At 37.8% G+C, this 24817-nt stretch overlaps 2 protein-coding genes across 11 annotated transcripts; both read right to left on the bottom strand.

The window, feature by feature from the left end:
• Nucleotides 1-10: 10 nt before the first annotated feature.
• On the bottom strand, nt 11-19321 carry ppef1 (protein phosphatase, EF-hand calcium binding domain 1). Of its 10 annotated transcripts, none has more exons than XM_057362660.1 (21): nt 19101-19321; nt 17890-17959; nt 17629-17759; nt 17186-17218; nt 15781-15908; nt 15319-15379; nt 13569-13738; nt 13363-13477; nt 12814-12860; nt 12499-12665; nt 12357-12393; nt 11293-11442; nt 10685-11035; nt 10237-10422; nt 9280-9422; nt 9084-9190; nt 8841-9004; nt 8365-8449; nt 7576-8279; nt 7397-7457; nt 7042-7086 (listed from the first exon to the last, which is right to left on the bottom strand). In XM_057362660.1, the coding sequence occupies exons 3-19, from the start codon at nt 17681-17683 to the stop codon at nt 8080-8082; spliced, it is 2199 nt and encodes a 732-aa protein (XP_057218643.1). In that variant the 5' UTR covers nt 17684-17759; nt 17890-17959; nt 19101-19321; the 3' UTR covers nt 7042-7086; nt 7397-7457; nt 7576-8079. The 10 variants fall into 10 exon arrangements, with proteins under 10 accessions (XP_057218645.1, XP_057218640.1, XP_057218648.1 ...); XM_057362658.1 differs by lacking the exon at nt 19101-19321 and adding an exon at nt 18261-19047 and having other exon boundaries at nt 17890-17961; XM_057362663.1 differs by lacking the exons at nt 17186-17218; nt 19101-19321 and adding an exon at nt 18261-19047 and having other exon boundaries at nt 17890-17961.
• Nucleotides 19322-19437: 116 nt separating this feature from the next.
• Nucleotides 19438-24348, bottom strand: rs1a (retinoschisin 1a). Its single transcript, XM_057361781.1, has 7 exons — nt 24040-24348; nt 23662-23687; nt 23460-23586; nt 22025-22166; nt 21751-21946; nt 19771-21547; nt 19438-19694 (listed from the first exon to the last, which is right to left on the bottom strand). Exons 1-6 carry the CDS (start codon nt 24092-24094, stop codon nt 21395-21397), a joined length of 699 nt encoding a protein of 232 aa, XP_057217764.1. The 5' UTR covers nt 24095-24348; the 3' UTR covers nt 19438-19694; nt 19771-21394.
• Between the last annotated feature and the right edge of the window lie 469 nt (nt 24349-24817).

Here is a 24817-nt window from a genome sequence, read left to right as displayed (position 1 = left end):
TTTACTGCATTTTTATTGGGTATTTTTATAAAATACATGTGCATTACAGTATATATGTGATTTGCATACTTCACCTACAATAGTTCTTTACAACAAGGTGATGCAATATCTTTAAGACTTTGAATTTATTTAAAAATCATGCATCGATTTACTCACTTGAAACTCAACTAATAAAACTGGACAATGTAAAGCAATGATTATAGATTAGAGGAACAGTCTGGTAAATCAATATAAATCAATGTTACAAAGTACTAACATAGTTCAGCCATTAAACTTTATAATCACCATAAAATCAATACATCATTTACATGTTTAGTTAAGACAAAGGTTTTCTTAAACATCAGTGCTTATTCATACTGAATTTTGTATTTCTGCATCCACAAATGTATCACGTTATAAGTGTGTAATTAATAATATATTTAAATATACAAAACAAGATAAATACATCAACTTTCCTCTTTATTGTGAGGAGCTGGTCTGTGCACGCACCGCCAGACACATTTTCGGGTTATATGGAGATATTCGGCGTGTTTCTGGACAGGCGCATTTGTAGCTGCCTCTGTGGTTGATGCACGGGTGCGAACAGCCGCCATTCTTCCATTCACACTCATTAATATCTGAGATCAGAGGAAAGAAGCTCTTTAAAGCATCACGTACCAACACACAGCTCTCTTGCGTGTACGATAAACATAAATCTCTGTGCATGCAAGACATTGATGCATCTGACAGACACTTATCCAAATTGACTTGTCAGTGGTCGTGCATGCAATGTCGCATGCATTCCACCAATTCTCTGAGAATCGAACCCATTTGCTAGAATAATGTTCTGAAACACGCATTGTTAATGGACAGCTCAACTTGTTCATGCATGCAGGGTTTGTGTGTATTGTGTGCTGACCTTCACACTGGTAGCCATTAAGGTGCAGTCTATATCCTCGAGGACAGATACACCCGTGTGTGCCCGGCAGATTTACACACTTCCATTCACACCTGTTCAATTGCATCTCCTCACATTCATTAATGTCTAAACGCACACAAAACAAAAACTTTTACAAAAAGCCCTCAACATCTATTTCTTAATTTAGAACAATAATAGTTTTGTTTAAAAATCCCTTATGATGAAAAACATTTTCTTTAATCTATTGAATAAAAAAATAGGAGAATACGTAATCATAATGTAACTCACACAACAATGATTCACTCACTAAAACAAGATGTTCTGTCTGGTGAGAGTTGGAACCCTGGATTACAACTGCACCTGTAGGAGCCCAAGGTGTTTTCACAGGCCTGCTGGCACAGGTGTAACTGCTCCACACACTCGTCCAAATCTAAAAACACCACGCATGAAAACAAGCTCATGCACATGGACTTACAACACTTGCACAAACACACATGGATGCAAACATCACCATAAAGATGACTGTTATCACACACATTCAAAGGCTGGTAAAAACATGCACACGCATGATGAAGTTTGCACTTGGGAATGGATACACGTTAATACATGTAGCAGAACTAGTTCAAAAGTAAATGGAAAGCTTAAAAAAACAGTGTGCTTCTTCTGTCTCTGTAGTCTGGTTTAATAACACATTACTGTCATATCTGCTGCACCACTTTTAAGACAACACAGGCAAAACTGAGAGATTGGATGTAATTTGGAAAGGCACTTTCCAAACAGGAGACATTAAAATCACTTTAAAGTATAGGTCACAACTGCCTAAACAGATGGTTCGTTTCCTGAAAATCTGTGAAATATATATTTTTAATCATATTACTCAATATATTATAATATATTAATATTATTATATATTAATACTTGATATTCCATAAACGGCCTATTCATTTTTATTGACACATATAAACAAGTGTTTTTGAGAGCGTTCCATATAAATACAGATTATGGTGAAAAAAGACTCAAAATGCTCATCATCCAAAACCCGGACATGCCTTGTCCCCTGTAACATTCCATTTATTACAACTTTTGAATAATGCTTTCAACAAGCAATAGCATTTCTATTTTGCTTAAATACAATTTCATTTGATCATGACTAGTCTTTATTGTGTGTTTCTCCTCGTGTGTTTCTCCATATCCAAACTGCGTATTGCATGTTAAGGTCTTATGCGGGATAACCCCTTAAAAACCAGCATGAACCTCACACACATTCTTGGTCTTTTACCCCCAAGAGTACAACTATTATCTTGTTACAGGTCGAGAATTCAAAGCTCTGGTGTTATACCTGAGGGTTAGGTTGAGTCTTGCGAGCATTGAGGGGTTGAATCTACACAAAACAGCTGGTCTGCTACCAGAATCATAAATCTGACACACAAAATCATAAATCTGACACACAAAGGGTTTAGAACACTTAAACTGTTAACCCAGTGTCAGGACCAAATCATAAGAAAAAAGAGAAAGCCGCTATTTCTAAAGCAGAAAACCTATAATCAGTGGAGTCTTGATGTCTGAGGCATGGTATTTTGAGGTCAGATTTCCTAATCTGTAAATGTTCTGTAAATGTGGTAATGTTGATACTATGGATTAAATGGTTCAGTTCTCACCTCTGCAGGTGCGCTGGTCTTCCAAGAGCAGAAATCCTGGTTTACAGAGGCATTGAGCTCGATTCTGACCAATGTCCTGGCAGATCTGAGAACAAACTCCATTGTTTAGGGAACAAGGAGTTAACGCTGTAAGAAATAAAACAATAAAGATGTCAGGTTTCTTTGTTGCTCTGAAGCAAAGTTATTCAGGCCCCCTATGTAAGAACTAAAGACAAAGAGGATAAATATATCTTGTTCACCCATAGTATTGAAAGATTTAGGCATTGAAACTAATTATAAGAAAGGTTCTGTCTAAAAAAAGTTCAATGAAAATGCTGAATGATCTCTACGATAATACGACAGAAGTTTAAAGGAGCAATGTGGAGATTTTAGCAGCATCTAGTGGAGAGGTTACGAATTGCAACCAACGGCTCCCTTCACCCCTACCCTCCCTTTCTAAGCACTACAGTGGTTGACACAGAACTAAGATGTCATCACATTTTCACATCTTTGCAGGAGGAGATAACTTATAAAACACACTCTGTAGAGCAGTTTGTCCGTTTAGGGCTACTGTAGAAACAACATGGCGAATTCCATGCAAGGGGACCCACGGTGTATGTACAGTAGATAGAAATAGCTCATTCTAAGGTAATAAAAACATAACGCATTTAACCAAAAGAATTACACGAGATCTTTAAAGGAAGACATTTCTAAATTTGTATTGATGAAGAGCGTCTTAAGCTTTACTGATGCAAAAGACAAAAAAAGCCTAAAGTACAGAAGTACATGTTTAGAGAATGGCACTTTTTTCTGCTAAGAGTGAAATCCCATATTTGCTTTGGTCTACAGGGGCTGAATCCCTTTCCAACATCCCTTTCCAACCTCATGAATTTACGGCGTAGACAAGAAACACTTCTAAAATGTACTAGATTATTATTTTTTGGTACTGTTTTTAACTAATTTAAAGAAAATACTTTAATAAATAAAACACTATCATGCACATTTTTGAAATGGGATAATGTATTTAACAGACCAGCAATATCCACCAGTATAAACACACATCCAGATGTGTATTAAGTATTTTAAAGCCTTTCTGTGATCATCTGTGTGGAACTTTCTATTTGTCACCTGCTTAGAGAGGAAATACGCCCTTTTCACATGACGTCACACATCTTCAGTTCTGCTGCGAAGCAGTGTATCGTTACCAGAATTTTTGGGTAAATATAATTTTCCAGTAACACCTAGAGAATTTTCAATTGTTATGGATGCCATTCCAAAAGGTGCAGTTATGCTTTTAAGGGAGAATGCCAAGTCGCCTTACACATTACCAATCCCCTTAGATCCTTTTGAAACCCCAGTAGGAAAACTATGTTTCTTGTCCATCGTCAAAAAACTTTAAAATTAGATCTCTTTTCCAAAAAGAACTTGTTACTGTTCCATATGTCATATTATATTGGGGAAACTTTGTTGACAGTATTGATTGGAAAAAAGTTTGGACATTGCCTTTTAAATATACAATAACTAATAAGGTAAGGGAAGTATAATTTAAATTATTACATAGATTTTACCCAGCCAAAGCATACTTAAAAATATTTAAAAATGATATAGAGACAAGCTGTTCTTTTTGTGGTGCTCCTAATGAGACTGCACTTCATCTCTTTTGGGATTGTCTTTTGGGTTGATTTTTGTAAGTTTGTTAGTCATAATTTGCTTTTAATTTTTCTCTGTTGTTCAAAGATATATTGTTTGGTTTCTTTGCAATAAGTAATACAAAAAAGAAAGAATATTTTATTGTCAATCTTCTACTGTTAATTGCTAAATTTCATATCCATCGATGCAAATTCTCTCATCAAATGTCTTAATTTATTGCTTTTAAAAATGAAACTGAACTGTACATTCAGGCTCTTTCATACTCTAAAAACACTAAAGCTCATAAAACTTTAGACCTGTGCTTATTTTTTAATATATTTTGTTAAGTCACTGTGCAAAATTATTATAATTTTTTATCTTTATTGAATAATTCTTTATGTTGATGTTGTCTTGTTTCATTTTCATTTTTTTCCAACCTATTTACTTGTTAATTATGTTATAATGTATTGTTTATTATCGTAATTGAAATGTAAATGAATACTTCTTTATTTATACCCTTGCCAATAATAATAATAAAAAAAGCAGTGTATCGTTACTTCCGCTAGTATTCCAGTTCATAAGGTGGCGGTAATGCACCTATAAGCTGGTTTGCCAACCGCAACTCAAGAAGAAGTTACTTCCGCTAGCGCCTCAGAATGGAGTTTACTAAGTCCCTTGCACATATGCCACAAATACGGCTAGATGATGTACCACGTCTTTGCAGACCAATTTTGCTAACGACAAGATCAAAGCTAGAGAATGGATACAAATTCTTCGTTGAACAGTACCTGTTTGATTATTAAGGCAAGTGTTTTGTTTTCTTTTTGTGTTAGCGAAGGTGCTAAGATAGGTACTTGAATACGTGTTCTGTCAGTTTTTTTTTCACTGTTAAATTCCAGCGCGACGGCAAAACGGAAGTTCTTATTGTTTGTTGCGAGACGGATGTTATGATACGCTGCTTTGCGAAAAGGCGGAAGTTAAGTGACGTCATTGTGAAAAGGGCCTATGAGCAGAACATTACACAGAGATGGACGAGTAGTTCAGTTGATTGGTTTGTGAGCAAGACAGAAAACAAATAGTACATTTTAAATCTGTTTTTACCTTTTTGATGAGACCAATATTATAAAAGCACCTAAACAAATTTATGAACAATGATTTAACAGGTCATAGTGATCTCATGTTTGCAAAAGTAAAGTTGGCGTCTTCTTTCTTTATTTGTTTACATATTTTTTATTCTCATATACTGTTTTTCTGTTATCTTTAAAACTCCCAAACCTTTTTTCTTTAAAAAATCTCATTACCCAACCCTGATTTCGGATGACTTATCATAATTATTATAATTAAATGACATTTTACCTATGCAGAGAGGCGTTTTGCCGCTCCATTGTCCACTGTGCTGACAGTAATTGTAGATGTCACCACTGGTCAATGTGTATCCAGGGTAACAGGCATACTGGATATAATGCTTATATTGATGTGGGCCTGGATTCTTAATTGACCGGAAGTAAAACGTTCCATGAGAGGGCAGAGGAGGGTACGGGCACACTGGCCGATGTTCCCTTGTTGGCAATCTTGTAATCCCCAGATCTTTCCACGCTGGAGAATCACTCCCATCGCTTCTTTCATTTTCTTGTCGATAATCAATGCTTGTCGATAAAGTAGTGTTTCTTAGAAAATGGCTTAAGAGAACAGGCCTAGAAAAACCATTTGTGACCTTGTTTGTGTCATTCGTATCTTTTCTCAGGGGTACGGTAGATGTAAACTGGGTGTCTACGGTCAACACCTCTGTGCGGGGTGATGTACGTTCAGTGGTCCTTGATGGTGAAGATGTCACACAGATATCACTGCAGTTAGATGAAACAGTACTGCGAGTAGTAGACTCTAGAAAGTGTACCATAAATCCAAATGAGCTTGTCGTTGGAGAAGCTGGTGAACTTATAGTGGTTGCTTCATATGAAGCTTTTGATATAAAAGTCACTGATTGGATTTGATCTGTAGGGGTGACATTTGGGTCCGGTGGGTTGATGTTTGATGTCTGGTGAGAATTAAATGGAACATACATTGGAGCTATAGTGACTTGAGTACTTTGAGATGGTTTGTCTGTACCATAAGTAGACTGAAGATCTTTCTCGTTTCCTCTGTATGATGTCTGATCAATGATCTTTGCAGTAGACTCTTTGACTTGAGTATCTCTCTGTGGAGTAGTAAAGCTAGACACTTGAAAAGAAGCGCCAAGATGAGAGGATGAGATTGTGGTGACATTGGAAGAGTCCACTAGCAGAGGTTTCTGAATATCTGTGTTCCTAAATGGATCCTTAACGTTCTCCAAATGGTTGATTGGTTCCTTAAGAACGTCAGCCGCCGCTCCCTTATGTTGCGTTTTGTCAGACCACAGTTTCTTCAATGGCTTTATCTCCAGTGTCTTCTTAATATTTTCCTGTTTGTGTCCTTGAAAGTCAGGTTTGATGTGAGGGAACCCAAGCAATGCTGATTTATGAAAAGCTTTGGGAGCTGTGACCGCGAGTGTGTTTAAATGGCTTTGCAAGTTGACATTCAAGCGAGATGCCTCCTGTGTCACGCTCGTGATATCAGCCGCTGAAGATAAAGTAATAAATATACTTTACATCATATTTTTGAAGCCCCAACCTTGTGTAGCAAATGGAGCATGCATGACAGTGAAAAGTCAAAAATAGGTGATGTGACATTTTTATGATAATGATGATGATATATTTCAGTCTTCAAATATGCACTTCATACCCTTGCAGACAGGTTTAGTGCCATTCCAGATTTTTCCTTTGCAGTAGAGCAATGCAGATCCAAACAACCTGAATCCAGAATCGCAGCAAAAAAAGGACAGAGATCTATCTTGAGACATCACACTACTGCCATGCAGAAGATTACCAGGGCTGGGACATCCCGACGCTGAAATACGGAAGAATAATACATTAAAGAGTATTACACACAACCATAAGTAGCATGCATTCAAAACATTTGTATTGCATTTTGTATTCAAAAGTAGTTTATTTCTAATAACCATGAGCTTATAATGCTAAACAAGCTTTGAAGACATCATTTGGTGTGAACTCAAAAACATCTACTAAACACATTTATTCACCGACCCACACAGAGCGGTGGGTTTCTGGCCCACTGTCCAGACACACAGCTGCTAGCACGATAACCATGTATCCGGAACCCAGGATTACAGGTGAAGGTAACATACAGTCCTCCATACCGGAAAAACGTTTGTCCGTTTTCCAAGTTCCCAAAACCACTGCAGCCGTTATCGGCAAAGCCTGAGCAGAAACCACAGCACAAAACAAGAAACAAATGCACACACAATCTGAAGTAGTCTAAAAGACTAAAACATATTTTTTAATGAATCATGAGCCAACTTAAATTGTGATATGTTACCTGGAGTTAATGTCCAGAGCTGGATCAAAAACACAAACTGCAGCAAACCTCTCCACATTATCGAGCAAGTATATAACTGTATAAAAGAAGCTGTTGAAACCCAGAGTATGATAAAGATCAGGCATACTGACACTAGAGAGAGTCTGGAGCAGAAGGAATTCAGGGATGAGAGAAGGAGAGAGAGGGAAAGGGGAGGAGACAGACACAGGGTTAGGATTGTTAAGGCGATTAACAGATGAAAGCAACCAAAGAATTTTGTGTATTCAATGTACAAATCAATAAATAATGCAAAAGATGAAAACAAGCCAGGTAAAGCCATACAGTACGATATAAAACCGTAATGACTCATAAAGAAAAAAATCACAAGCTACTTATTACCTTTACGAAAAATGGAAATCCTGGAAAATCATGCAATGAGTAACTGCTTATCATGTCCATAAGACTTTATCATAAAAAAATAACGATGATGATTTGTAATCTGTCTTGTGGGCTGCTCATCCAGAATTAACCCTGCTGTTGCTCTTTGACATCCAGTTTATGCACAACCCTGAAAGCCTCCAGGAACTCATTAAAATCAATACTGCCGTCTTTGTTGAAGTCGATGCTTCTAGCCATGTCGTCTATCGTCTGGTCATTCACAGCCACTCCCAAATGAGAACTGAAGAGCTTCCAGGTGTGACGGAACTCCTCGATGGAGATCTTACCTACATGTGCAGATGGAAAATGGGTTTAGATCACATGAAGATTTGGAAAAGTGCATTTGGACCCTGGGAACACACTGATATTTACCTGAATGGTCCTTATCGATGATGTTGAATATGATCTCCAGGTCAGTTCTATACCTATAAAGAGTTTCAGCCAAATTCGGAGTCACCTAAAAACAGGGAATAAGTATAATAAATAAATAAATTATCATTTATAATTATTTATATTTCGTATAAATGTGTAATTGATATAAATATATATATATATTTTAAATTATATATAAAAAATATAAATAACTGATATTGAATATTACAGCTGTATGATTTCCAACAGTAGAGAATTTGTTACCGTTTAAACCCTATTTATTACATATTATTTGGTTCGTTTTGAGTCTTTTACTTTAGACTCAAGTGTCACATAAGACCAGCAAATAAGACCATCCTTACATTACAAGTAATTTTTTATCTTTTAGTTCAAGCCTCAAATAAAAAGCCAATTTATACGCATTGTTTTAATTACATTTCCAAGAAAAAACATATTGTGACAAAAAAGATAGTAACCGGAGGGATGGGTTCTCCAGGGCTGATGTCCTCAAAGCAGGATTCATACTCCACGTCACCATCCGGCCCAAGACGGGCCAGACGAGGGCGTAGGGTTCTCCACGGCAGATCCATCCGCAGAATAGACTCAACCACCAGGGCCCATTCACTAACAGAGATGCGGCCTGCACGGACAAAGAGAAGTACATCACATTCGAATTTAACATAAAAAAGCTACGCATATGTGAAAAGAATGAACTCCACCTGTGTTGTCTATGTCATACTGTTGAAAAGCAGCCACCAGCTCTGAGCGGTGAGCATAGAGCTTCTCTTTCAAAGCTCTAAGTGCTGATCCCTCAGCTGCGCGAACCCTAAAACACAATACATACAGATTACATATTCCTACATACACATGAAACCTTAACACAGGGAGCAGTGACTTGTTAAGCAGTGGTAGTACCTCTGGTGTAGGGTGAGTTTTCTGGTGCTGCGGCTGACTTGATACTGGAAGAAACGAGGGACCAGCTCAGGGCCCAGTTTGATGTACGCCCCACGGTTACTGCCTTCTTCGTAGTAGTTAGATGCTGAGAAAATTGTGATAACCTAAAAAAACAATTATTGTTTTCTTTTTGTATATTTTTATTAACACAAATATATATATTTTTTATTTACTATTTATTTATATTTTATATAAATATATAATTGTACATATTTATACAAATTATATGGGGATTAAATTATATGTACAATTAAAAATTTAATTATATATACAAATATTCTCTAAAACACAGGCCAATATAAATAACTGGGATTGAATTTATAGTCGCGTGTTTCAAACTGTAGAGAATTTGTTACCGTTTATTAAAGACCAAACTATTTATTTTACAATATTTGGTTTGAGCCTTTTGTTTTAAACTCACGTGTCATATAGCAAATAAGACCATGTAAACTTCTTACATAAGGATTTTTTTATCTTTTAGTTGTGTCCCCCATGTCTCAAATAAAAAGACAATATACTGCCCTCTTCGTAGTAGTTAGATGCAAAGAAAATAGCGATAACCTTAATAATACAGGAAAATAATGTTTTTCTGCTGGGTTTTTTTAACATTGTACTGCGACTCAAAAAACTGCAAGAGAATTATAAAACTGGCTTTGCTTGTAGATCTATCAACAAACACAAGAGGGCACTGTTGTAATTGCTTAAAAACGTACTTATGTTAAAAACTTGAGTTATGCAGAGCTACAAAACGCTTTGAGTCTCTTGAAATTCTCTTTTACAGGAAAACAACATTAGGCTCATGTAACAAGATTTTGAGAATCCTGAAACACTTAATGTATCAGTGCTAATAAAACTAAAAACGATGCTGTGTAATGAAGTAATATAATGTGCAGTTTCAAGTAAGGTTTTAATGTAAACCTGTCCATCGTGGCAGAGCTCATAGCCCTCTTGTTTACACTCATGTGATCTGATGAGCAGACAGAGGCCGTGTTTCTGCAGAAGCGTTTGAGTCACGTCTGGTCCAAAGTAACAGCCTCCGCCACGGAAAGAGTTTGGACAACAGCCATTTTGACTTTTAGGGTCACTCCAGAGGATGTCCACAATCTATAAAGACAATGCAGTGCCAATATAAAACAGCATATGTTAGATATAAAGCATGTCTATGACGTTCGATTTACTCTGAATGTATAGAATGTAAACAAAGAATGTATAGAATCTATAATAGAATTTCTTATCAGTAATTAGATACATTTATCCATTGGAAAATGGATAAATAGAAGAATATCCAGGCAGACTCATGCACAATAAAATTATTAATATGGTTTAAGAATAAAAAAAAAAGATTTGAATTTGATTTCAAACTCACTTGTTTCCATTCCAGCTCCTCTCTGGGTGGCTCTGGTGGTTCAAGAGACACGAATGAGTCCAGGAAAGGCACCTGAAGCACGTCTGATGGACTCAGAAGACTGGGAGATGGTAGAGGTCTGCGAGGAATATTTATTGATGATGAAGAGGAAGAAGAGGATGATGAAGATGAGGAGCAGCTCCCCTGTTTGGTGAAATGCTTCTTCGTCCTGCGGGAGGTGCGACTGCTTCGGCCATTGGATGAGGGGCTGCCCAGCCTGGACCTGCTGCGCTGTCTGCTGCTGCTGCGACTGCAGGAGCGAACGTTGGGATGATCCACGCTGCGTTTGGGCAGCCTGAGAGCAGATTTTACCTGCAAAAATACATGTAAGGGATAATGTGTTTTCAGGACTGCTGGTTGAAAAACACGCTTGTACGTATCTGCAGAGCTATAACTGACAACAGTCAATCACACAGTAATCCTTTTTTATTAAGGCATTAATTGACTAATCAGAATAAAAAAAATATTAATATGCAATTTACTGATATACTAAATTAAACTCAAATAAAAATAAGTAAATAAAAAGTAAAAATGGCCAATAGGGGCCTATGGTTAAACCAAGGACTTACTTTATGTCTTTCAACAGTGCTCAGAAAGTCCAGATCAGTTTTATCTGATATGCCACCGTGAACTATGAGGACTTTGTTATCGATGACAGTTGCCAGAGGGAGTAAGCTGAACACATCTTGTAGAAGTTGTAGGATTTCCCTGCCATGTGTCTGTCAAGAGAGCAGTATAAATGAATACGCATTTCACTAAACATCCACCAGGGGGCAGTCATGTCAAACATCCAGAAGTACAATTCACAGGCAGTCCAATTTACAAGCATGTTTACAAATACTATTTTTATTTCATTTTACATCATTATTTATACTAACATTCGTAAATGGTATTATCACTGTAAACGCTTTAGTCATTCATTTAATTTTATTATCATTTTTGCCTCAGATTCTTTTTTATTAAAGTCCCAGTGAAATAAAAAATTACAAGGCCAATTTTTTCATGAAATATTGCAGCGTTTATTGTAAATAGTTTATCAATGTGGGTCATTCTCTTTTTAAAATTCGTGTGCCCTCACAATCTTCAGTTAAAATCTGAAAATGGACTTCGGTCCTGTAGTCCTGTAATGACTATCCATCTTAAATGAAGTATGTTAGACGGCTTGGGTGGAGCATCGGTTAATTCCTCCCCTTCAACTGTCAGTGTGCTGCCAGTTCCATTTCAAAATGCACGGCTGTTTTTAAACATCCAATCAAATCTCAGAGAAAGACAAAAGCCACGCCCATTATTTTTCTCATTCTAAATTCCACTTCACTCAGAAATGCATCAAAATAGGGAAGTAAAAACGATCGCAACTTCCGGTTCAGGGGGACTTTAAGACAAAACTTTATTAACAATATTTTTGTAATTATGATTTGTGTTAATATAATTCATATTTTATCCTCTTTGTTTCAAAGTAACTATGTTTCTAATATAAATTTATATGCGCAAAATTCCATGTCAAACAATGTTACAATGTTTTGTATACCATTTTAATACTGAATTAACATGTCAGAAAACAAAAACATTTTACTTCTCAATACGATTGAGTTTCAAATAGTTTTTTTTTTTTTTTAAGACATCCTAACTATACCTTGTACTTCTGCATGACTTCTCTTGTAAATCCATATCTGCAAGGACATAACATTTATTTTAAAATGCAGTTTACTGGTGTTGTTCAGTATATATCCTTCCATCATTTCATATTTCTTCATCAAGGTGATCTAGCGCACTACCTGAGGTTCATGATGTGGTCCTCATGGTTTCCTCTGTTCAGATGCATGTGGTCTGGGTAGAGCAGCAGGAAGGCAAAAAGGATGATGATAATCTCTATAGATTTCTTTCCTCGATCCACAAAGTCTCCATTGAATATGTAGGGATTCTCAGCAGACGGCAGACCATTCTGGGTAATAAAGCAATATATACTGTGAATGTGATGAGTCACCATTGACGTCCAAGGGCTTTAAAGAACTAATTTCTTCAATGGAAATGTGTGCCAGAGAATATGATGATGTAATTATTTCACATTATAACAATAAATCTACATTTACCTTGTAAAATATAAGCAGTAAGTCATCCAGTCTACCATGAAGATCGCCTGCATGAGAGAGAAGTTTGCAGGAAATAAAATCAATCAGTGATGAAAACAAGCACAAAAAAAATCGAGAATATTATGTTGTAGAGATCTCTTTCACAGTTTTCCAATATGGGAATCTAGTTATTTACGCATGTTTTTCTGTGCCAATTTAATCTGGAGCGCTGTTGAGACGGAAATGATGCAGGTTGTCTGTTAGAAGCCCATTGAGGTAAACTGAAGAGCTTTATGAAGTGCAAAATAAATAAGCACTCAAACATTCATGCTGCCATCTCTATTTCTCATGCAATATCTCGAAAACATTGAGCATCTTAATTACTCTGTGTAAACTGCTGAAATCCATCAGAGGTGGTTTCTTTAGAAGATCCTCCTAACCGTGTAAGATTCCCACCTCATGAATCATTCACATTAGAAAATAAATTCGAAATTATACAACAATCCTGTTATTCCCTACACAGGCTGTTCAAATGGCCATTCTAGTGTTTTACAAAACATATCATCTCACCACAGATAGTAATTTCTTTTGCATAGGACGTCGACAGGTATATGACATTCGGCATCTGTTTTAAGAACTTCTTTGTTTCATATAGCAACTGCAGCACATATTTTCCATGGAGAGTCTGAAAAAAAGAACATGACGAGAACTTTGGTCTCATTTTCTTTTCGGCTCATATTTTGCAGTCTATTAGTGAATGTTTTATACTGTTGTACCTGCTCCTCTTTGAAGGCACTAAGCAGGGCATTGGTATCGGTCACGCTCAGCGGGAAGGAGATACGAGGGCCGCTGTACGACTCCGGCACAACGATCTGCTCGTACTTCAGTTGCCTGACCTCCTCAGTTAAAGGGTCGACCACAGAGTCCAAAAGGTGAGAGATCAAGTCTGGGGGGGGGACGGGGGAGAAAAAAAGGCTGTCGTGACTTTGTGGGTTGAATAAAAGCGGCTGAAAACAAGTGCTACATGAAACCCCACGGTGTTAATGTGAAATGAATCAAAGCGATTTAATGCCACATGACAGAACTTGAAACGGTATGAAATGGTTTGGATTGATGCAACATAGAAAGCAGTAAATGCATCAAACATACAAAGATCTCTGTAATGCAGACGGTTTAAAAATTTGATCACAAAACAAGAGACAGCCAGTCAGACATTTAGTTTTCGGTTAAATAATTGATTAATTCTCAACCTGAGCTCTATTATGAGGGGCCTTGGCATTGCCCATCAAAACACCCAGGACACAAGGCCATAGCACAATGTACCATGCTTAAATTTGCATAGCGCCTGCACAGAGGGCGGTCTGTTCATTGTGCCATTCTTGAAAATGTAAATTTGCAGTGTTTGTTGGAAATTTATGCAGAAAGACAAAATTTTTTGAAACAGATGTTTGTATTGAACAGAGAGAACAAATGCAACTGCTATTATCACTGCTTCTCAAGACTGATAAACAGGCAACACTGATCTCCATTTGTGTCAATATAAAGAGATCTAAAACCTATCATGTAGTCTATGATAAGAGTGTTCACTTGCTTTTCTGTATACGGGTGTATAAATTAATATCACAATAATTTGTTATATAAGAAAACATATTAGCCTTGCCTGATTAGTCTGCAATACCCATGACACACATTGAATCTAAACTACATCTTAGATGCTACAATAATATACTTATAGTTTTAACAGCCAACAGGCAAAGATTCTTGCGCTAAAGAACAATGGCCTTAAACCTGACAACCATCCAATCCAAGCCTCAGACACGATTAATCGGCACTTGAGGCCCAATCAAAAGGAACTGAGTAACCCAGTGTTCCCCAAGGGCGATCAACATAATATCATCACAACACCAAGCAAGGAGTCTCCATGATTTATATATAAAGTCATTAAAAAAACAATAATATTTGTGCCCATGAAGTTTTCGTTTTACTAGGTCTGGTCTTCAGAACTAGCGCATTAAAATTCTGCAGTATGCATGCGCTAAGAGTGTTGCCTCATGAGAGATTCCTACTGCTTTCTCTCTGATCTCATTTGGGTTTTCACTGCTCCGCTTGACTAAAGACGGCACTAATTGTGTTCTGTAATTCTGCAGTTTTGGCGGCTGCCTGTGGAGGCTGGTTGCTGCATCTCTCTCTCTCTTTCTGCATTATCAACACTCAAAAGGGGATCTCCCAAGGTTGCTAAGCAACTGGGTCTCCATATAGGTTTTTTGGAATCACTGAAAGGATAGGAATACAACAGTCCAGGGGGAGACCGTTTGATTGAAAAACAAATTTGCTAGGGGCCTTCTAAAGGTGCGATATGGGCCAGCCAATTTCAAATGACAATGAAATTATATAGCTATAAAAAATAAAAAAAGATTTATATTCAGCACTATCGTGTTTCAGTGTTATCCATACATGTTATGCAGAGAACTATAAATACATTTCCCTGACAAGATAAAAAAATATAACATAACACAATTTTGTTACCTGGTCCGTTTCCATTCATCTGTGTGAAGTTGTCCAACATGAAACTGAAGAAACTGGACAGCTATAGAAATTAAAAAGCGGTTTTATTCAAATAAACGAATACATGTCCGATCATTTTGTACAAGTGATAGTTTATCCGAAAATGAAAATTCTGTCATCATTTACTCACGCTCTTGTCATTTCAAACCTGTGTGACTCTCTTTCTTCTGCAGAACACAAAAGAAAATATTTTGAAGAATGTTGTTAACCGGCACCATTCACTTGCATTGGTTTTGTGTCCATACAATATAAGTGAATGGGGGCCAGTGCTGTTCGGTTACCAACTTTTTTCAAAACATCTTTGTGTTCTGCGGAAGACAGAAGGTCATAAAGATTTGAAATGACAAGAGGGCGAGTAAATGACAGAATTTGTTCATTTTTTAAAGTGCTGTATTTTTGTGGATAGGCTGCATATTTTAATACCTGTAGCTGGTCCTGTTCACCTGCATACTCAATGGACTGGAAGATGTTCCATGTGTAGCGTCTTCTCATCTCCAGACGAGCAACATACCGTCTGTACCAGCGTTGGATCAGTATGGCAGCTTTTATAGCTAAACATGTTAAAAACACAAAGAGTGGGCAATGTAAACTAAGTCAAGCAACCACAGTTCTGAGACAAAACTAACTGGGGTGCTTCTTAGAAAGGTTCACTAATGAGAAATTATGCGATGCATGCAATTCAATGGATCTAAAGTACCAGTATGTAAAACTAAGTAGATTTCTAAATTTAGAAGAAGAAAAATTGTACTTGCATACAATTTCTCCCTTCTTTCAGAGTTATTCACAAATGTACTGATTGCACATTTATTTAAAGATATAAAATGTAAACAGTAGCAAAGATGCACCGCTGCTACATTTGATTCCTGTTTGTCATATCAAATCAAGTTGCCATGTTAACATCATGCTTAAATGAAAATCATGCTTTAGTGACTCTTGGCACTGGGACAATAACATCTTCCAGAACAATTGAGTGCAAAGACACAGCTAAAAATAAAGCTTGCCTCAGGGGGTCAATATCACAGGTGCTAATTAAAGAAGTACAAAGAGCAACTGAGGAGAAAGAACAGAGAATCGACGTCAGAGACAGGGGCTCGCTGGAGAACACAAACACACGAGCAATTGTGAGCTGGGTTTGAGAATGTCACGACAATTGGTTTTGTGCTAAATGAATTTAGATCTGCTAATATGACAACATTACTGGCAGGTGATCAAGGCAGACAAAGAACTTAAAGGTGCTAAAAGCATTGTACACCACTCTGGAACATATGGCACATTCTTTCCAAAACCCAGCCCAAAGGTGCCGTTGAGACGGTTGCGTTCAGAGATGAAGAAGCGCGTCATCTCGGTGTCATCAAAATCGTAAGCAACTGCTTATGAAGTTAAATATAAGTCACTTTAGATATCCTACGCCGAGTACGCTCAGCTCCAGTCTTTCCATTCTGTGTACAGTATGTGCTGCCTTGTGAATGTGCATGATGACTGACTGGCGGAAAGCGCCTCAAAGTCTTTTGCTTGGCTAAACACATAATTGGGGATTTGGCTTTTTAATGGCTGTTAAAGAAACAGATTTAAGAACACCTAATTCACTAAACGTCTGTCAGGTAATGAATATTTTTTCATATGAAATAAGTCATAGCACCTTTAAGATCTATATTTTGCCATAAACACACCTGTATACAAATACACAATGTCCGCACTCTCTTTACAGTATATTTAAAAGTGTCAAATGTTAATTTGTAAAATGATGCTTTGATGCCTATAGTAGTACTTTACTATGAACACAAATGGGTCACGGACAGTGATGACAGATGCTGAAGAAATGCCTTACTCAGAGCTGGGCTGTGTTGCTTGACAGAGCGATCTGTGTAAGAGGTAATTGAATTAAATTGAAAAATTTGTGCAAAGCTTTAGGGGCAGAGAATGTCAAAAAGAGAAAGTGTTGTAAAGAGGGGTAAAATCACAAGTACAAAAACAGATTTTACTAAGAGCAATGCAAGCATAGAAAGATCATTGACTGTATACAGCACTGCCATATATTTTAATAAAGATAGCAAAGTTGTTGAAACCAGTGTTGTACTAAAGAAGAAAGGACATTTAAAGGAACAGTTAGTCCCCATTCCCTTTTATTGTAGGACAATACACAGCTTGGACTGCTAAAAACTTTCCTCACGTATTCCACCCACAAGTGTATTTAAATAACGAGAGTATTTTTATTTTGGGGTAAACTTTCTTTTTTGTGTGAAACTTGGAAATATAAATATTAGTATTTACCCGTCTCTGAGGGTCGTGTTTGGTTCTCAACGGCAATGGATGTGCCACATCCCATGTTAATGCTCCTTGAATGTGGTCATGAATCTGATAAACTATTCTGATATTTTTCTTCATTTAGCATCCAGAACAGCCTTTGTAAAAACACAGAATGGTTGTTATTTATCAATATACCCATGACTATTACTGTTTGATATTCATAATGAAGTGAAAATGGCAGGAGAAAAGAGGAACATTTTTAGGAATGAAAGAGAAGATACTTACTGCACATCATGGTGGACTTTAATCTGCCTCCTAAAGGGCTATTCAAAGGGCCCTTTTAACAATGATCAATCTCTAGGAGGGAAGCACATGAGTGAGAGAGTGAGTTAGACTGCTGAATATCATCTTCACAACGTTGTGAGTAAATTAATAGTGTAAATAATAGTACAGGTTAGGCTTAAAACGGTTAAACTGAACTTTCTTGTTTTTAAGGCAGGTGAATCTTCCATTATATCACATCTATTTCTCTTTAGTATTAGTAAACCCCAACTCAAATTTAACATAACACATGTATCTTTGTTTCCCTTAGTAAAATAAACTAAATATGCTACAACGAACACATGCGATACATAAACGACATGCATCAAAGTTACCTTTGCGTTGCTCATCACTAACATCGACTGCTCGTGCAGACACGTCGAGAAATTGCAATGTAATAGGATGACACGCTGAATTAAAAGGAAAAAAATCAAACGTGGACGGGATGCGATGCGATGGAGCACACAGGTGTCAGATGAGCTCGTGTCTAAACAAGGAATCAGGCTCGCGAGCTGAGCGCAGCTTCCACTGACGTTCCCGAATCAGCTGTGGATAGCGTCACGCCACCCCTAAACTGCCAACAAAATTTACGACTATTGTAATTTTGGGTAGGTTGTCACCTTTTCGTTGAGGACCAGTGACAGTCTTGCAGGTTTGTGTAATCGAAATTTAAGCGGTGAAGTTTGGACGCGTCGCTCGTAGCGTGGATGGGGCGTCAGAGCAACAGGAGCCATCAGCTGGGGAGGTGGGCGTGAACCATATCCAGGATTTTGAGAGCTTAAATTAAACCATGCTTAAATCAAAGCCCTTTTAGAAAACAAACAACATATTAGTGTTGGGTTTGGATGCAAGGCTGGCACTTAATGGCAAGCTCACACTACGTGACTGGATTTTGCTGTCGCAGACAGATTTCCAAGGTCTGGGACAAAACCTTCAGATCGCGACCAAATCGGTGCTCGTTTCGGTCGCCGAAGCTCGTTAAGTATAAGCAGGTGTGCAGCGTGATCAGGACCTGTCTCGAGCTATCCCAGACGCTACGATATTTTCAAACCTGTTTGATATTATCACCTAGTGATCTCGTCGTGTGCGCGCGATTGAACGACCATGTGGAACTAATCCAGCCAATCACAGTGCAGATGATATAAACGGAGGAAGGAAGATGAAATGAAACGTACTTTCGCTGATGATCGGGAACGCCTCTTCACCGAATGTTTTGTAGTGTGCGCACCTCATCAGCGCTGTGTTGTGTAGTATGCGCGCAGCTATGACAAGACGACGACAGATGAGACGAGACGGAACTTTGTGGTGTAGTGTAAGCGCCATAGCAATTCAAGTTGCATAAAGTTGTCTCACAGTCCCGTAGTGTCAGCTCGGCTTTAGTAACCTATGGTTACACTACGTGGTTTGCAGTACAACAATAGCAACCACAAATTTACCAGTCTCTACAGTCAGTTTTGTAGTAAAACAAATAAATCAATCCGACAATAAACAGATTAAGAACAAAAGGTTTTATTTTGACGGTTAAATATGTATACATTAAAACTATAAAAACATTTATTTAAAAGAAAAAGATAAGTTCAAGCGCCAGCCATTGGGGCTGGAGTCCTCTGGTGCCTCAGCCGATCCCAGGCCTGCAGAACCTCCCGCCGCGTGACGGCTCGGTGGCGGCTGAGACAGGAAAGACGCGATGCCTCCGAGCCCACTCTCTGGAGTATATATCTACTCACGCCCCTGGACTCATGAAAGCGTCTCATTTCCGTCGGATTTGTCTGTGCATGAACAACAATTAACATAAATCTTTTCAGAAAGCATCAGTTTAGTAAGTCACATGGCCTTACAACACACCTGTTCCCGGACGGTGTACATGAACGCAGCGTGGCCTCTGACTCTTGATATTGTGCTTCTTGATGGGGTTGTGCACCGCTTAGTTGTAAGGCCATAAGCTTTCATGATGGCCAGAGGTGTCGGTTGTCAATGCTTACTGACAACACCGTAAGCTATTTTAATGCATACCTAATCAATTCCTTAACGACTAAACAGACGTATGCTGCAAAACCTGATTGAGCATGCGCACTTAATGCGCAGTTAATTTGAGCTACGTTATTGCGCATGCGTTGGTTGCAACGAAAGTTTATTTCATTTTATGTAGCGAATGGCTCGTGTTAATAATTCAGATTTCACATTTTAGTTAAAATATTGTATCTCGACTGATTAAATAAATCAATTCATCCCAGTGTTTCGTGTTAGAATAGGTAGGCTATACAGTGCATTTGGGAACATATGGGGAAAGGTATACAGGGAATGCCTTTATACATTGAATTGGATAAAAATGGCTGGCAAATTAATAAAAATGTGAATAAGTACAGGGAGTCTTACTTTATTCAAGGACCACAAACACATGTAAACAATGTAGGCTTATATTAAAGGAGTCATATTGCACGGCTAAAACGAATATTATTGTTTGTTTTAGATGTAACGCAATGTGTATACACCATTTAAAGTTTAAAAACCGTTGTATTTTCCACATACCGTGCATGTTTGTATCTCCTCTTTGCCCTGTCTCTCTGAAACGCGCTGATTTTTTACAAAGCTCATCGCTCTGAAAAGCGAGGTGTGCTATGATTGGCCAGTTCACCAGTGCGTAGTGATTGGTCGAATACTGCAAGCATTTCACGGAAATGTAACGCCTCTTACCATATTCGGAACATCAGGTTCCAAAGCAATTGCACTGACAGGCGATACAATGAGATTTACAATTACACCCACCTTAACTACGTGTAGATTTGAGCGGTCTTAGTCAAATCATGTTACGAAGTTACGTAGATTCGCCGGGGTGTGGTTCAGGCAAGTCTGGTTGAGCATTCGCTTTTAGATAGAATGCATCTTTTGTTCCCACACTTTCATTTGTGCAATTTTACGTGTCTAATACATGCATGGGCAACTCATAACACACCAAAAACACAGAAAAACACGTACTTCCGCCATATGACCCCTTTAAAAACAAAAAAGGAACCGGTTACAGTGAGGATACAGCGCTCTACATCACCATCACAAACTACACCAGAAAACACAATGATACCACAATCATTACAATGAGTGAGATCGTTTGACCTCTTTCCAGATTTGCAAGCTGCCCTTTTATTTTTTTTACCAGAGACTCCTCTGGCCTTAGCTTGCAATGGGTACCCCCTTCTATATTTGCCAAAGTAGAACCAAAATAGAAACCATTTTTGTTGTTTTTAAACAGAAAACAAAAAGATGTGAAAAGAGATTTTATATCTCAGATAAAGGAATATATATAAGTCTATCATATTTGAAACACCCCAATATCTTCCATACAAATTAACAGAGAGTTCTTGTTCATAAAAAGAATGAATGCATTGGGCAGTGATGTGACTTTGGCATGATGTGGTACAGGAGGGGGCAGTGCAGGAAATAGTTGGGTATAGTAGTGCTGGCACGCGCCAGATCAGGTGCATTTATTCATGCAAAGTAGCAGCTCCAGGCGGATGGCGATGCGGGTGTGCCAGCCCAGCGGAATGATGCGAATGTAACGTGCTACGATAGGTGGACGCAGCAGGTTCTGGACTGTGGATGAACGGTCGGAGTTCCCATAGAACAACTGAGAAAGAGAAAAGAAGTAAATCAAAAATAAATTCAAGAACTATAAAGCACATGGCTGGTTTTATCTTGGATAACATTAAGCAGTAGCTTAAATTACAGAGGCAATGAAAATGGCTGAGGCTGTTCGTTTTCTATAGACTGTATGTAGCCATTTACATTCATTATCATTATTTCAACAAAACTGACTTGTTGTCTACATACCCTGTTGTTTCCAGTCTGGTCCTTGTAGTAAACCCAGTTGAGTTTTTCATTGGTGCGATACTGCATGGTGTACTTAGTCATCCACTCATCAGAGTCACAACGCCCTTGGGTCAGGATCCCAGAAACCACTTTCACTTCCTTTAGGTCAATTTGAAGCCACTGGTTGGTATCCTGAAACTTAGACAGCCAGGCACATCTGGAACAAGAGTCAGAAAGTGAGTTTTCTATAAAAATGAAACCTAAAATGACACTAATTAATCTAAAATCAACTCACCCAAATCCTTGACTGTTGAGTCTTGCCTTATTTGCAGTCCAAGAGGAGAACCAGGCCGTGTACTGGTCTTCATTAGAGCAACTGATCTGATCTGAAGTCACAGACCCTTCCTCAAAACCCAGGGGCTTATGGTAAGGGCACTCTGAAAATCACATCACTCATTATAAGTGGTTAATATTTATTTCGAAATATCATCTATATGCATCATGGTCAAGCTACGCATCTCTCCAAAACTCATCCAGTTTAGCTCATTCTCGGCAGCTATGAAGAAAATCTATTTAACAAAACCCTGCACAATGTTTGAAATGGGGTTTAATGAAACATTAATCACATGATTTATTCACCCTGGTGTGGTAATTGGAAATGGGCATAGCAATAAGGCGGCAGCTGTCCAGACCATGCTTTTCTGTTCACGACTTTACAATCCCGAAAGCTGAGCTTTAGTTTCCCCTCGTGAAAGATCAACATCCGTTAATACATTAGGATGACAGATGGTCACGTTCCACCCTAAACTCCAGTCCCACATCATTTTTACATAACAGTCCAGTTCTACGATTTTAACAACACAAAATAACATTATCTCTGTAATTAATTTAAGGGTAAAAAATCACATCAGTAAAATCCATTTCAGAGAATCTCTTCAAAAGTCAAAACTCATTAATGGTTTGTCATTGACATGCACATTTCATAACCGTTTGACTGACCTATTCTTGTCTTTCTAATCTCAACATCCCAGTCCCCTTCTACAACTAATGGGATTATGAACCCACGCTCTGTCATTCTTGCTCTCCCCTCTCTCTTACTTTATCTTTTCCCCGGTTTCCTCCCTTTCATTCGATTCTTACACATTTGTCACAGAGGTCTCTGAACACAAGCGGTTTTGTGTTAATGGAGCATGTCTGCCCTGTGGTGGCGAGCCAATGGGACGCAGCGATGGCACACATGGCCCAGGTGAAACTGCAACCAAATGATTAATGACTTTCTGCTCTGCTGCAGACGAGGGCTTGTCCGGGAGCCAGCTCATTCGCACATGCCCTGCCGTCTGTTTCCAGAAGGCACCAGCTAGTGCTAACTAATCCATCTCACTCCTGAAAGAGTCAATGTTAGAGCAGTGCCTCGTTCAGATGATAAAACTGTAATAATTATTATTATTTATTTTTAGTCCGGAAGGTGTGGGGTTATTATATTTTTGTAAGTATAAAAACGTTCACACCTTAAAAAGGGAAAGTTAAAAAAAATGTGTTTCATACAGTGAGTGCATCCAAACCAGGACAAATGCTACAGCACGTACCTCATTCACTTCATTACTGTCATTATTACCATTTTTTCTAGATACAGATCTTTGGAACAGCTTACACTTGGGTCATTAGACAAAAATAGCAATGGAACTGTAATTATGATTCTTATAACTTTCCTTTAATGTCATTTTTTTTACCTGTCATGCAGACCATACCCTGCTCCCAGCTGGACCCAGAACCTTTAGAAAGCAGCTTGCCAGATGAGTCTTTGTTGCATTCACACTTGCAAGTTTTCCCAGACCACGTCTCATTGCCATCACCGTCCTGAGCACATATGTGAACATGGTGAAATTATTATTTTTATTTTCCCTAATGTAACTAATAAATATTTAAATTTACCTCTTGAGCTTGTAGCCCAACAAAACCTGGACAGAATGCAGAATAAACAGAATCAGAAATTAAATAAATGTCTCATTAAAATAAATGATACATTAAATATTTATACAAAGTGAATAGATTGTACTTAAATGTACAAATTTTTGTAAAAACAGTTTTACATGGTATACCATATTTTTGGTGCATTTTGTAAATACGCTTACACATATACAAATATACCAAAATATTATACTACGACATTGTACGTTTTATTCATTTTTGTACATGCTTTCAATCCCATTACAGTGTTCTTTTAATTTAAATTTTTATTCATTTTTTAAATGCAACAATGTTGAGTTCTGCTAGTAAAAATAATGGAGCTTGTAATAATGGAGCACATACCTTCAGTCACAAACAGGACGGCCAACAGTAACATGTGCTGCAGTCTGTACTCCATGGTGATCTGTTTTTCGAGTGGTGGACCACACTGATATTAAAGGGTCTGGATTACTATAATCCACAGAGCACTAATGGCCTTATCTAATACGCTTGCTCTCAAAGCTCCTTCTTTTACTGCTGAAAGCTAGTTTGACATCATTCACATCCCAGTTCAAGCCTTGTCTGATTAAAAAGAGAGGATAGACAAATGATCCTGGTCTATAAAGCCGGGTGGTCACCTTCTGTGACCCACTTAATGGTTCAATGCATGCAATTATCTCAATTCAATATCTCCAGCAATCTGTTGATGAATATTACTACATACAGTATGTCATTTGATTGTTGGTCTCAGCTCTTGTCTTTTAAGAGTTTAAATTGTAATCACTGCTAATGTAATTCATTGAAATGTATTGATCATCTTATTTATACTACTTTCCATTTTACTATTGCATCATGATGATAAACAAACATGTTGTAGCTTGACATGTACAGCCACTGAAAACCATTTCAAATGTTCATTTAATCAACATTTCTAGATGTATTGTGCCCATTCCAGTCCAGTGTCTGTTGAAAATCAAAAGGAGTGACAAAGCCATCCAACAGCAATGTGAAAGACAGAGCATGACAAGACACATGAAAACTGTGATAAAAGCGAGGTCACATGGAAAGAATGAACCTTTCCTGAATGCATCAATATTTGTGTTGTATTGCTTACAAGTGAGTATGACTTTGTTATTTTCTC

The sequence above is a fragment of the Triplophysa rosa genome, linkage group LG20 (assembly GCF_024868665.1).
Source record: "Triplophysa rosa linkage group LG20, Trosa_1v2, whole genome shotgun sequence".
NCBI classification, from domain to species: domain Eukaryota; kingdom Metazoa; phylum Chordata; class Actinopteri; order Cypriniformes; family Nemacheilidae; genus Triplophysa; species Triplophysa rosa.
Note: the sequence above shows the minus strand (reverse complement) of the source record. Positions and strands in the feature narration are given on the sequence as shown.